The sequence below is a fragment of the Mesoplodon bidens genome (genome assembly GCF_964165515.1).
Source record: "Mesoplodon bidens genome assembly, chromosome: 19".
Classification (NCBI taxonomy): domain Eukaryota; kingdom Metazoa; phylum Chordata; class Mammalia; order Artiodactyla; family Ziphiidae; genus Mesoplodon; species Mesoplodon bidens.
Window position 1 is genome coordinate 27832982 of NC_138179.1, and position 13311 is coordinate 27846292.

At 60.0% G+C, this 13311-nt stretch overlaps 1 protein-coding gene across 2 annotated transcripts in view; it reads left to right on the forward strand.

Moving 5' to 3' along the window:
• Positions 1-2160: 2160 nt before the first annotated feature.
• Positions 2161-13311, forward strand: part of LRRC75A (leucine rich repeat containing 75A) — a 36245-nt gene continuing 25094 nt past the window's right edge. Inside the window, exon 1 of one of the 2 annotated variants that reach the window (XM_081219046.1) lies at positions 2161-2426. In XM_081219046.1, coding sequence (XP_081075172.1) covers positions 2175-2426 — 252 coding nt within the window. In that variant the 5' untranslated portion in view covers positions 2161-2174. The remainder of the gene's footprint in view (positions 2427-13311) is intronic. The other variant, XM_081219047.1, reaches the window with a different exon arrangement.

Consider the following 13311-nt stretch of genomic DNA (forward strand, 5'->3'; position numbering starts at 1 on the left):
TGACATGGTGCAGCCAGAAGCCAAGCTGGAGTGGGTGAGGAATGAATGGATGTACATACAAGGTATTTCCAAGGAACTTGGCTGAGAAGGAAAGAGAGAGATGGGGCCTTGGTAACCGGAGGGATGGGAGCAAACACAAGTTTCCTTTCTAAATAGATGGAAGAGATTTGAGCAGATTACATACTGAGGAGAACAAGCCAGAAAAGAGGGAAAATTGGGGATGAAATTAAGAGCAAGGAGAAGGACGGAACCAGGTCTCTGGAGAAGAGGAAAGGGATGGCACTCAGATCCCAGCGGTGGATGGCCTGGGCCCTCTTCCACTGAGATGGCATTGCCCCAGCCACACGCCCTCCCGCCGGCCAACCTGCCAGGGGAGTGGAGCCCAGCGTCCCTAGGGAGGGGCCTGATCAGCACGTTTCCTGGAGGCCACTTTGCCTCGTGGTCCTGCAGGTTAGAGATGAGAGGCACCAAAGTGTTTCCTGGCCGGGGTTCTCTGGAGATGCCAACAGGTGTGTTCTACACACAAAGGGTGCAGGTGAATTTGGAAGGTGTCGCCCAGGCCTGCGAAGGCAGCCTTCAGGAAGACTGAGTGTTCTCTGCCGGCAGAGGTGGGCCCTTGCGAGTGGGGCGTCCAGAGGGCAGAGGAAGCCAGCTGGGGGACACAAGGCCGCCCTCCAGGTACTAGGGGCTGACCCAGCGTTCACTCACAGAGTGGGAGGAGGCGAGGCCTCTGTGGGGCACGTGCACCCTGCTTGGAGTTTCTGTACCCCTCCTCTCACCCTCCCAGCCCAGGGCACAGTGTTCTCCTCCCACGCGGCCCAGGAGGGAGCTGAGGACTTGCCTGACGCTCCGGGCTCAGGACACAGTGGACTTCAGCTCTCTCTGATTCAGGATCCGACTCTCCTGCCCTACAGCCCACGCTGTCCTTTCCCCCAGAGCAGCACCCAGGGCCTGGGTCAGAGACAAGCGACACAACTGCTCCTCCCGCAGCCGTGACCCTGAGACCAGGGTGGTCTGGGTCGCGACAGAGGAGGTCCCCGGGTGCCTGAGCCTTCTCTCTGGCAGGGCTGTGGCCAGCTTTCCTAGCACCGTCTGACCCCGGGGGATCTGCCGCACCAAGGGGGTGAGGGCTGGTCTGGCGTGGAGCCAGGAAGGGAGGGGACGGTAGGAACGTGCCGTGGGGCTGCTTGCAGGCATGCTTCTGCTTTTTCACACGGGGGTTACTCCCAGGCCCCTTCTCCAGAGGTGTGAGAGCGAGAGCAAGAGAAGACAGCTGTTCTTTGCACCTGGATGGTCCAAACCCTTTGACACTGACAGATGCAAGCAATGGGCTCTCCCTAAAAGAACACGCACACAACACGCAGCCTTGCACCTGGATTCTGGTTCATGCACCACCGCCCGCCGCCACTGGCCGTCTCAAAGGAGTGTCCGTCAGAATCAGCCGAGAGGCTGGCTAAAAATGCAGCTCGCCAGGCCCCGCCGCGGAAACTCTCATCGGGCGGGTCTGGGGCGAGGCCCGGGAGTCTGCGTTCTCAACCAGCCCTCGGACGACTTGGGCTCTGACGCTCAGCGGCGCCCACTTTGAGAAACCCGACTCCGGGGCTGAGACCCGCCCGCTCACCCCACAGCTTCCATGCTCCAAACCTTCCCCACGTCGCCGAGCGCACGGGCCCCCTCCCCTCCCCCCGCCTCCTATGGGCCTCATCCGCGCGCGGTCGTGGAAGCATCTGGGGAGAGTGATGCCGGCCGAGAGTGAAGCCCCGGCCGCCCCCTTCGCCCCGCGCCACCGCCCGTGAGGCGCAGCGCGGCAGCCGGCAGGGGGCGCGGCGCGGGGACCACACGGAGGGGGCGCCAGGCGGCCCAGCCGGAGCGGAGGAGCGGGGAGGGGAAGAGGGGGGCACGCGAGGCCCGGGAGGCGCGCGGCGGCGGAGCCGGGGGCGGGGCGGCCAGGCCGGGGCGGGGCCGGCGGGCGGGCGGCGAGCGCCGGGGGAGCGCGCCCGGGGAGCGCGGAGGAGGAGCGCGGACGCCGCCGCCGCCCCCGCCCGCCCGCGCGCAACAGTTCCCCGAAAGTTGCCGCCCGGGAGGCGCGCGCGTCGGGCGGCAGAGGGGCGGGAGGCGGCGGCGGGGACGCGGCGTCGCGGCCCGGCGCGGAGAGCGCGGGCGGCGGCGGCGGCATGGGCACCCGGCAGACCAAGGGCAGCCTGGCGGAGAGAGCCAGCCCCGGCGCGGCGCCCGGCCCCCGCCGCGAGCGGCCCGACTTCTGGGCGTCGCTGCTGCTGCGCGCCGGGGACAAGGCGGGGCGCGCGGGCGCCGGCGCGGGGCTGCCCCCCTACCACCGGCGCGTCGGCATGGTCCAGGAGCTGCTGCGGATGGTGCGCCAGGGCCGGCGGGAGGAGGCGGGGACGCTGCTGCAGCACCTGCGCCAGGTGAGCGCCGGGAGGGGGCGCGGGGGCGCCCCGCCCCTTCCCGCAGAGGCCCCGGAGCGCCGTGGGGCACCGCCCGGGCCCCTGCTCGCGGGGATGGAGCCCGGTCTGGCCGCAGGTGCCTCGGCGCTGCCCCTGAATTCGAGGCCTCAGGACAGGGCGGAGGAAGGCTGGCCCGGTGAGGCCCGGCTGAGGGGGACCTGTTGGAATAATGTCCCCGCTTCAGTCCTCCGCAGGCAGAGGAGGAGGCTGGTCCCGGGGACGGTTCGTGGGAGGGGATGCCTCCCTGGGCTGAGGCGCTTTTCTTCCCCTCTACCCGCCGGCAGTCACCACTGTCAAGGGTCCTCAAGGAATGCGCAGTCGTCAGCTCCCCCAGGGGGCGTCCAAGGGCGCAGCCCTGGGGCTGGTGAGATGCCAGTCCCCAGGCGCTTTCCCCACCCGGAGGCCTCCTGGAGGAGAGGCGTCCCGGTTGGCGGTTCGGGTGGGCGACAAGGTTTTCTCTCCCGTGACTAACTTTGGCAGGCGCCCAGCCGGGAGCCCCGCGGAGCAGTGGAGGGGGGCGGGGGTGGGGCTGGACTGGGTTCCTACGTGACTGTCTATCTGCAGGGACCTCAGGAGGCTGCCTGCACTCTGCCCTCAGCCTGTTCCCGTCCCTGCCCCGCTGGTTAGGGACCGTCTTTGCACATCTGGCTGGTCCCCTCTGCTTTGGGGCTGCCCTGGGGCTGACGCTGTCCCCCACCTCTCTTTGGCTTTTTTCCTTCCTCACTTTCTTTTGAGGGAGGGGGCGGCCTGCGCCGTGGATTTCGTGGAGTGGCAGAGAGGCAGGAGGGTGCACCTCCTGCATCCCCAGAGGTTGTCTTGGCGGGGCTTTGTGAGGGTAGCTGAGTCCAAGCCCGTATTCTTGCTAGATTGACCCCGTTAGTGGTGGAGTCCGGAGGGGATGGGGCATGGGGCCTCTCGGGTGGCCTTTCTGAAGTTCTTCCATCACTGATGAGAGAGGCTGTAGGAGAGCCTTCCTGGGAGGAGCTTCCAAAATCGAATCAGACCCACATCCCTCCTGGAGTCTGCAGCAGACCCCCAACCCCCTTTATATGTGGTGTGGGTTACCCTGGAGTGTGTGTTCCCAAGGTGTGTGTTGTACAGGGAGAGGGAAGCAGAGGCCTCTGCTCTGGCCTCCACTTTCCCAAACAGCATCCGGAAGGCTGCCTGAGATGCCACAGGATCCCCAGGTGCCTTCTCTGAGCCCAGTCATCAAAGAAAGATGACATTCCGCACCACATAACTTTCCTGGTGTGTATTTCTTTGTCTTTCAAAAACTGGAAACTAGTGTATGGCCTCTGTGGAAACTGTTTTGCTTTCAAACAGCATAATGGATTTTCCAAACCATCGTATCCATTTGCACACCAGACAGTGAGAAGGTTTTTCTGATCATGTGCTGTACCCTCGCACTGGGGTGGGTGCTTCGGAGGATTCAGGACCGTGGAGGGGCTGACGGTGGAGGTCCAGACAAGCCCTTCTGGGAGGGTGAAAGAGCACAGGGCCGCCAGTCAGTCCGCTGGGTCCTGCGGGGTGAGGCAGACCCTCGAGGCTGAGTGTGATTCCACATCCTGGGGAAGCTCGTTTCGGAGAGTAATGCATCCCTGTGACCCCCACAGGGTTCCTGAGACAGAGAGCATTTCCGGAGAGATGGTGTCTTGTCGGTGTCCTGACATCCTTCTCGGTGGCAGGACTGCGAGGGCTGATGGAGGGCAGAGGTTAGCCAGGCTCACCCTTTTCTGTGAAAGCAGCCGCATAACTTGCCCTCCAGTTCCAGCCATGTGCTGGGCTTTCCTGACCTCTGGGGAAGGACTGTGGGCCTCTCTGGAGCCAGTGACGGGCCTGCCCAGGGCGCCTGGAGAGCTGTGTTGCCTGGAACTTGCAGATCAGGGCCCCTCCAGGAAGTGGCGGTGGGCCCTGGGCAGCGTGGGAGGGGAGCCCCGAGTGTCCAAATGTCTGTGAGAAACGAAGAGGTGGTTTTTTAGGACCCTGAGGCTGTTTGGAGGAATGTAGAGCTGCATCTGTGTTGTGCACTGAAGTGGCTCTTTCTCCTAAATCGTATTTTCCAGTTTTCTCCTCTAGGCTGGAGGTGGTGATGTTCAGGAAGGGAATAGCAGTCACTGAGAGAGGTGCAAACACCCGAGGCCTCGGCGGGGTCGGACCAGCGAGGCCCCGTCAGTAACAGTGGGCGGAGGCAGGGTGTGCAGAGCTCGGGGCTGGTCCTGCTGGGATGCTGTCCCAGCCCCACAAGGTGCAGGGTGGCGTTGATGAAGAGGAACAGGCAGAGATGATGGCAGCCCGACAGTCACGGCCGTCCTCACTTTCTTCTGTGTTTGACAACGTGTGTGGCTGCCCAGAACCCGAGGCGGGGAGGAGGCTGGAGGTCCTCAGTCCCTGTGGTTCTTCACCCCCTTGAGTCCGTGAGTTTTTGTGGCCCTGCAAGAGTTCTAGACACTCTTCCCAGACCAGTGCAGCAACATTCACAATCTTGCAGGTATTTCGGAGGGTTCGCAGACCCCAAGTTCAGGATATGCCCCCATCTGTGACCTCCCCTCCCCCGACCATGTGACTTGCTACAGGCTCAGGATGTGGAACTAGAGACCCCAGGACCACGTGTGGCAATTCACAGTGGGCGGAAGGATAGTGGCTGCCGCTACTGCTGCTTCTGAATCTAGGATTCTTTCCAACCTAAGATTTGGGGGGCGGTTTCCCTGATGGGAGACTCTCCAGCCTGTCCGTGCCTGTCCCTGGCTAGAGAGGAATCAGGAGGCCTCCTTATGTTAAGGATGCCGAGCTGTGCTGGGGGTGCAGGCAGGATGCCAGGAAGCTGCCAGCTGCCTGGAAGGAGCAGAGAGCCGCCCCCTTCCCTTTAGGAGCCGTGTCATCTCAGTAAGAGCCTGGGGCCAAGGGTCAGCTCGGGCAGCTTCCCTTCTGGTCCTCAGTCTGCTTTGACCTTGGACCCAGCTGATAACCTCTGTGTGGCGTTTCCTTGTTTCCCAAAGGGTATCTGAGGTACTGAGCAGAGAAAATGCTACAAAGTGTGTGAAATTGCCTTGGTTCTGCAAATCAAGACTCTTTCTCAAGGCAACGATGATAAGAAATAGGAGAATCTGCTTGGGGTCTGGGCGGGCTGCGGGCAAGGTCTCATACCCTTTCTCAGGCCGGGCCCAGGATGTTTTAGATTCTGTCTACCTGACCAGGGCTCAGTCCGGGTCAGAAGCTCACTGCAAGTTCCGAAGCAGTGTGGGGCAGCGTGGGGATGAAAGAAGTCAGCTGTGGATAGAAGAGGCGGCTCCTCTCCCCTCCCCCGGCCCCGGCCCTGCAGGCCTCACCTTTCCCCAGATGTTGCTTCCTGAGTCTTAGACTTACACTTGCCATCTTCAAGGAGCCCTGGGGAAGAAGTAACCTTTAGTCATGGAGAGAGGGCAAGTGCCAGGCTATGTGAGAGGTGGGGTGTCATCTTTTCAGAGCAGTGGTTTCTCTGAGTCCCCAAATCCCAGACTGGGCCATCAGCCAGCTTCATGGAACACCAGAGTAAGGGCTCAGTTTCCCCGGGATACCCCAGGCTGAGGTGGCCTCCTCCTCCCTGCCTTCCCATAAAGAGGGTCTGATCTGGTTGGCTTACTGCTGCTCAGTATGGCGCAGCCCCACTGAGCAGAGCTGTGCCAGGCTTGGCCCGACGGTGTGGCTCCTGGGAACCTGAGCCTCGCCAGCAGTGCAGAAAGGAACCCTCAGGAACCAAGGGTGACTGGCTGCCCCAGGAGGCTGGCTAAAGGACGAGCACGTGCAGGGCCCTTGGGAACCTGGAGGCTGGGTGCTCTTTTCTTCCTGGAGGCGGAAAGATGAGCAGGAGTTGCTTTTTTCCTCTGACAACCCCCCAAGAAGATCGCTTAGGTGAGCAGGTTGAAGACCAGCAGACAAAGAGCAGGGAGTTCCCCACCGTCAGCCTCGATCTTGTTCTTTTCCACCTGGGATGCACTTCCTCCTTTCCGTGAAATGCTCCTTACCTTTCCAAGGCCACCCTCCTGAGCCACGTCAGCCCACGACTCTGAGATCCGGTTGCCGGTTAGGCTGTGTGGATTTAATCGTCCATACAGACATAGTTTTCCCCGCTGTCCATTTTGTTTGTCAGACTATGTCACATGCTTCCTGAGGGTGGAGACCCCAGCACCGCTTTTGTGTTGAACACCAGCTGCTGCAATCTTTAGCGAGTCGTGTGCTGGGGACGCACTGTCACGGCGTGTCCTCAGCAAGCCCTTGGATCTGGGCTGTGCATCCAGGGGCTTATTTGCCCGGCCTGCTGGTATGGTCGTGAGATCTGGCGAGTTTGCTCTCATTTGGTTGGATTCCTGGGAGCCGTGTCCGCAGGGATCGGCTGTGCCTGGCAGCCGGCCAGGCGGTGGTGTTCTTGGAGAGGGGAGTGGCATGGTGCCCGGCCTCCGCGGGCTCCGTGGGGATCCCGCTCGGCAGGTGCAATGTAGGCCCTCTGCTGAGGTGGCGGGAGAGAGTGGAGCCTGACGGGGGCTGGCCTCCACCTTCCTCGCTCGCTGCTTGTGCTGAATCATGTTCGTTCCATCCGCAAAGAGAAACCTGCCTTTTCAAATGCTGCTGCTCTCTGACCGGGCTGGGCATTTCCAGGGCTGCAGAAGCAGGAGGAATCCCACGCCAGGGCCTGCTCTACTGGTTTCCAAGGCCAGGGACACGGCCACCTCAGTATGGCTGGGGGGAGACGGCAGAGCCGGGTCTGGGCCAGCTATCCTGGCTTCGGGTCTGGTGCAGAGGGGGCCCTCTGCTAGAGCTGATGCCCGCCCCCTCAGAGATGCCCACAAACAGCCTGGGCTCCACCGGGGACCCCCGCCTTGCCTTAACAGCGCCTTGGTGCATCGGTGCACCCTCCCCTTCCCCAGAGTCATTTCATTTCCAAGTGCACTTTGCTGACAGAGGCCACAGATCGTATACCGGGCACAGGAAATCCTTGTCGAGAGGATTTTAAGCTTCTCCTCAGGGATGCTTCCCCCTCCCCGCCGTCCCACCCCCCCACCCCCCCCCGCCCAGTGTCCTCACTCAGGAGCCAGCAGGGTCTGGCTCAGACCTCTTGAGTCATCCTGCCAGTACCAGAGGCATTGGTAGTCAGCCTCCCCCATCATCAGGGTTCCAGCGGCTCCGCTGGTCCGCCCACACAGCCCACACGCGCCTGCAAGCGGGAGCCACCTGCACAAGGGTTATCCAGGTGATTAGGGTTTCTCTGGCTTCCCCATCGGGGCGCCCAAGGGGTGGGGTCAACATCCGGGGAGATCCCCACCCCAAGTGGAGGTCTCAGCCAGCCATCTGCCCTCCGTCACTTTCCCACCAGGAGCAGCACCGTGGGCGACCTGTGAGAAGGATGACACACACACACCCCTATGCTGCATCCCCTGGCCCACTGGCTGTGTCACATCCACCCTCCTTAGGAGAAACGGGGGGTGGGAGCAGTTGTGTAAACCAGCGGGCTCCACCACTGTCACTGGGAGAGTCTGCTGTTCTAATGAGAGCAGTGACCTTGACAGGCCAAGCCGGGCGGGGCCGGGCCTTACCGTGCCTGCCTTCCTCCCCACCCCACCCACTGGCCCGGGCAGAGCCCACGTGGCTCTCTGGGAACATTTCCCAGCCTTTTTTTTTTTTTTTTTTTAACTTTTATTAGCTCAAACTCCTGGCTGCTGCAGCCATATGGAGTTCTGCCGAAGGCTGCTGCTCAAGGGATGTGGCATTTTGATGTTTCTAACTTCATCTTAACCAGGATAGACGCAGAGTCCGGTGAGAGTGGAGGATGTCAGTGTTTGCCTGCAGGGTGGCCTCACGTTGGACCTGAGGTCCGTGCCCACCTCCATGGCTGCCCCTGCCTGCTCTGGCCTCCGCCTCCCGGCCTCTGTCTGCCTCTCTCCCGCCTGCCTCCTGGGCCTTCTCTGGGTCTCTCCCTCTCCCTGGGCGAGAAGCAGACTTTTCGTCTCTGTTATTTGGCCCGATCTTGTTCAGCTTCCCTCTGCAGCCGCCACGCCCCAGCCTCCATGGCAGGAAGGCAGCCATGGGGACCGTGAGAACTGGAAGGAGTCAGCGGCGGGGGGGTTCGTTGTCTGGTCTGGTCGGTGCCCGGTGCCTTGGGCGGGAGGTCAGGCGCTGGAGACACCCCTCCCGCCTGCGTGCTGCTTCCCAGCCCATAAAGCATTTTCTCCTGTTTATTTTGCTCCTTAAATAGTCTTGTGAGGTCAGCAGGATATTGCTTAAAGCAAAAAATGGGGGGTTTTCTTTTTTAATATTATAAAAGCAGTGCATCATCATTGTACGAAAACAAGAAAATACAGATGAGCAAAACTAAGACCTGAGAGTGAGTCACGTGTCCCACAGTCTAGTGCCCGCTCTTCCAGGCAGTGGTCTAGGCCCCAGGAGGCAGAAGAGACAATACTAATTGTCCCCCCACCTCATGGAGGGGTTGTGAGGATCCAGGAGGCCGGTGCTGGTGCAGGTGCTTAGCGGGGCTCAGAGAAAGGGCTCCGCTCTGGTGGCCGCCTTCACTGGGAACTGGGGGGACTTTGGCTCTGGTCCCGGTTCAGGCTCTAATTTGCCAGCCCCTTCCCTTCTCTGGCCTCAGTTTCCCCACCAACAAAGTGAAGGGCTGTGTGGCTGAGATGACCACTGAGGTTCCCTGCCACCATGCAGGTTCCACCAGACGCCCGTGGATTCAGGGATGGACCCGTTCATTCCCACCTGAGCCGGATTCACAGTCATGCACTGATGTCACTCCCTTGTCCCCAGCTTATGCAAGAGCTGGGACAGGGGGAAGGGCTTCTGGAGGGAAGCAGACCCCTGGGGCTGACCTCTGCACACCAGCACAAACCCTTCCTCCCTCCGGGCTCCCAAATGGACCAGGAGCTGGGCTGGGAGCTGCAGGGCGCCAGCCCCCCACTTCCTAGTTGGGGCTTTGTCTCACCTGCCCTGCCTGGCCCCTCCCAGCGGTCCTGGTGCTCAGACCTGTGCCTCTCCTGTCCACACCCCCTTCCCAGGCCCTTGGCCCCCTGTCCCCCAGCACATCCTCCAAGTGGTACTTTTTCAGTGGTTTGTTTGTTAAAGTGGGATGATGAGGCAGTGGAGGCCAAGATGAAATTGGAGGAGGTGGAGAGCGGAGCACAGCCCGAAGAGAAGGTGGTCCCAGTAAGGAGTGTGTTTCATGAGCTCGCTACCCGCACAGTGGAGCGTGGCCACACCCCTGCTCCTGGCAACCAAGGACTCTGGGGGCGTGAAGGCCATTCAGTGAGTGAGTCCAGGTGGCCCAGTGGTGCCTCATCAGCTCAGTCCTTCATTGAGATGTAAGGCAGCTCCTGGCCCATACAGTGCCTTTGTGAGAAGTAGAAGAAGACACCTCTCTGGTTGGCAGAGACAAAGTCAAGGCTTGGTGAGTTCAGGCCCACCCAGACACCCTTGTGCAGTGTGCATCCTACACAGCTGTACTTAGCATCCTTGGTGAAGGTGCACAGAAGTTCAGTCTTTATCAGCTGAAGCCAGTCAGGAGGCTCACCCCTTCTCCCATTTGCCCCCTCGGGCATGGCCTTCCCACATCACCTACGGCAGGGAACAGTGCAGTGTCAGCCAGAACATGATTTCTGCCTCTGAGCTGAACACTTGCCCTCTCCCTCCTGAATCAGGGAGCTGAAACGATCGGGCGTCTTCTTCTAGAAGGTTCCAGGTCAACACTCCTGCCTCTCCAAGGGCGTTGGACAGATGCAAAGACATCAGTGGGTCTGGAGTCAGGCTCAGGGGGGAGCATCAGCGGGGACACAGGTAGATCAGAGAGTCCTTCCTTGCTGGGCTCCCACGGACTCCAGCCCCTCCCCCATGTCCTGGGGACCAGGAATTCCCCTCCAGCTTCCCAGACTGTTTGCATCCCCGCCTCCACTGATTCTGCGGGAAATTAGGTCTGGATGCTTCCACCCCCTGTAAATAACCTCCACGTCTCCAGATGAAATAACTCCCTTCAGTTTAGTTTTTCCTAGTACGAGCCAGTCTTCTGAGCGTCTTAACATTCTCATCGGCCAATCTACGTTTTCTATTTTCTTCTGCAGTTGTGGAGTTTTGGGGTAAAAATTCCCATGGGGTTTCCAAACAGCTGCCAGCCCAGGGACCATCGGAAGTGGGGAGGTTCTCGGAGATGCAAACTCAGACACAAGTTTCCAAGTTACCTGTTCTGAGAATTCCCATCTCTCCAGAAATCACCTGCTGGTTGAGAATCGGCCCAGTCAATCAGGGGGAGAATAATAGAGATGTTTTCAGTGTGACACATCTCAGTGGGAGGCTGGTCCACATGCGAGGGCCCAGAGGCTCAGGAAGTTGGGGGAGCAGGATGGAACTGGAGAAACAGTTTTGGAAAGCTGGAAGGAGCTGGCCAGGAAACCCAAAGGAGCAGAGGCAGCTGGCTGGGGACGTGAGAGCCAGTGTGTTGCGCCTGGGCCATGCTTTGCGGGGGAGACGCCATCAAGGAAGTCCTGTGGGCAGAACCCAGGGACCCTGGGACGGGGAGAGAGACCTGGGTCCCGGGCAGGAGGCTCTGGGCCTCCACTTTGGCCTGTCACTTTGGCCCTTTCACTTCACCCACTTCCACCTCCACCCCGGCCCTCCCAGGGTCCCTGGAAGCTGTGGACAAACTCAGTGACCTCCCAGAGACCAGGCAAAAGCCCTCCCTCCCCAAGGACACTGCCCTTTGCAGCCTTTGAGGCTCACTGATTCTTTCTTGTTGCTGCTGGTTGTGGGTCCTGGTTCTTCCACTTGTGGGGCAGTGAGGCCCCGAGGTGGAGCAGGGCCTTAAAGATGGGGAAGAGTCCACCTGGCCGGGGCTCCTTCCCTGGGTCCACTGCTACCCCCCCACCCCCGCTGCCCAGAGAAAAGGTCTTGGGGAAATCAGCTGAGCTGGAGCGCAGGCAGGGCCTCGCCCGCGGCCGTGGACCTGGGGTACCTCTTACCCCTGCACTTGGGTGTGAGCTGCATTCGAGCTGGACTCCCTGTCCTGTGTGACTCATCTCTGCTCACCCGGATTCTTGGAGGCTGTGCCCTGGCCTTGCCTCTGACCTAGAGGTTTTTTTTTTTTTTTAAAGAAGGTGTTGGGGGTAGGAGTTTATTAATTAATTAATTTATTTTTTGCTGTCTTGGGTCTTGGTTTCTGTGCAAGGGCTTTCTCTAGTTGTGGCAAGCGGGGGCCGCTCTTCATCGCGGTGCACAGGCCTCTCACTGTCGTGGCCTCTCGTTGCGGAGCACAGGCTCCAGACACACAGGCTCGGTAGTTGTGGCTCACGGGCCTAGTTGCTCCGTGGCATGTGGGATCCTCCCAGACCAGGGCTCAAACCCGTGTCCCCTGCATTAGCAGGCAGATTCTCAACCACTGCGCCACCAGGGAAGCCCTGACTTAGAGATTTAAAGTGGTAAAGACCCCTAGTTTGTGGGGGGTGGGGGTGATTTTATGTGCCATCTCGGCGAGGCCACGGTACCCAGTTTTTGGTCAAATGTGAGTCTAGATGTTGCCGCAAAGATATTTTTTAGATGAGATTAACGTTAAATCAGTCAACCTTGTGTAAAGCGGGTGACCTGTAGTGTGGATCGGCCTCATGCGATCAGTTGAAGTCCCTTGAGAGAAAAGGCAGAGGAATTCTGCCCCAGGCTGCCTGCCTTCAGACCTGCCAGTTCCCACAGTCACTATTCCCCACACATCCCTCTCTCTCACACACACCCCTCTGATCAGCTCTGTTCCTCTGGAGAACCCTGACTGTTACACTTGTCCTCCAGGGCTGATGTCTGGGGGAGGCGGGTAAGAAACTTCTGGAGGCCCCCGGGGCCCCCTTGCGCTGCCCCTGGATCACAACCCTCCGGTCCTCGACGTCTCACTCTGAGAAGTGGGCTCTCCCATGAAGCCTGTCCTGCTTTGAAAGCAGGTTGTCAGGGAGCCAGAAGGAGCCTTGAAGTCACTCCTCCACCGCTTCTTCTTCTGCATTTCCTTCCACAATGGACCAAACCTTTTATTTAAAATGGGCAACAGTAACCACATGGAAAGACAAATGGGCTTAAATGCATTCACCGGAAGCCATCAACAACAGATTATTTCCCAAGCACAGATCAGGAGGGCGCGGGATGGATGACAGAGTGCTGAGAATCTGTGGAATGTAGGAGCGGGTGGACCTCAGGGACCTGCTGGCCCCAGCCTTTCTGCAGAGTCATAAGCCCACAAGGTGCTCTGGGGAGCGGGCGGCTGGAAAATAAGTTTGGGAAGTAGTGCGAATGCTCCCAGCCTTTCAGTCTTAAAGCGGTGGCTAAAACATCAGATGGGAGGAAGGCGCAGGGGTGGGGGGCACGTGCCCGGGGCCACACAGTGACCTAGGGGCTACCTCAGGCCTGGAGCCTGGGGGACTCCTGCCCTGCCTGAGCAGAGCCTGGGTGGACCTGTGACCACAGAGAGCAGAGCAAACCCTCTTCAGGCCTGCTGTGCCTCCCGGCTGATTTTATGTTTTTCTGAAGAGACAGCGGCCTTTTATTTATTTGTTGCTACTGCTGTTTCTTGGATTTTAATTGCATTACACTTGGCAATGGTCAAACATCTGTTTCCAGAGGCCTGCTTTGTGCAGAGAGTGTCATTTTTAAAGACCTCAAAGTTAAAACACAAATAACGTGCAGCCGTGAAGCCAGCACGCTGCGTCCTGGCGGGGAGAGCAGACCCACCAGGCACTTGTCACAGTTAAGGAGGGTCGCCTGCCAGGGTGCCCGCCTTCAAACCCTGAAGGGCCGGTGGTTGTGGAGGAGCCCCCAGCCACCCCTGGGGGACGGCGGCCCTGTGATGGGA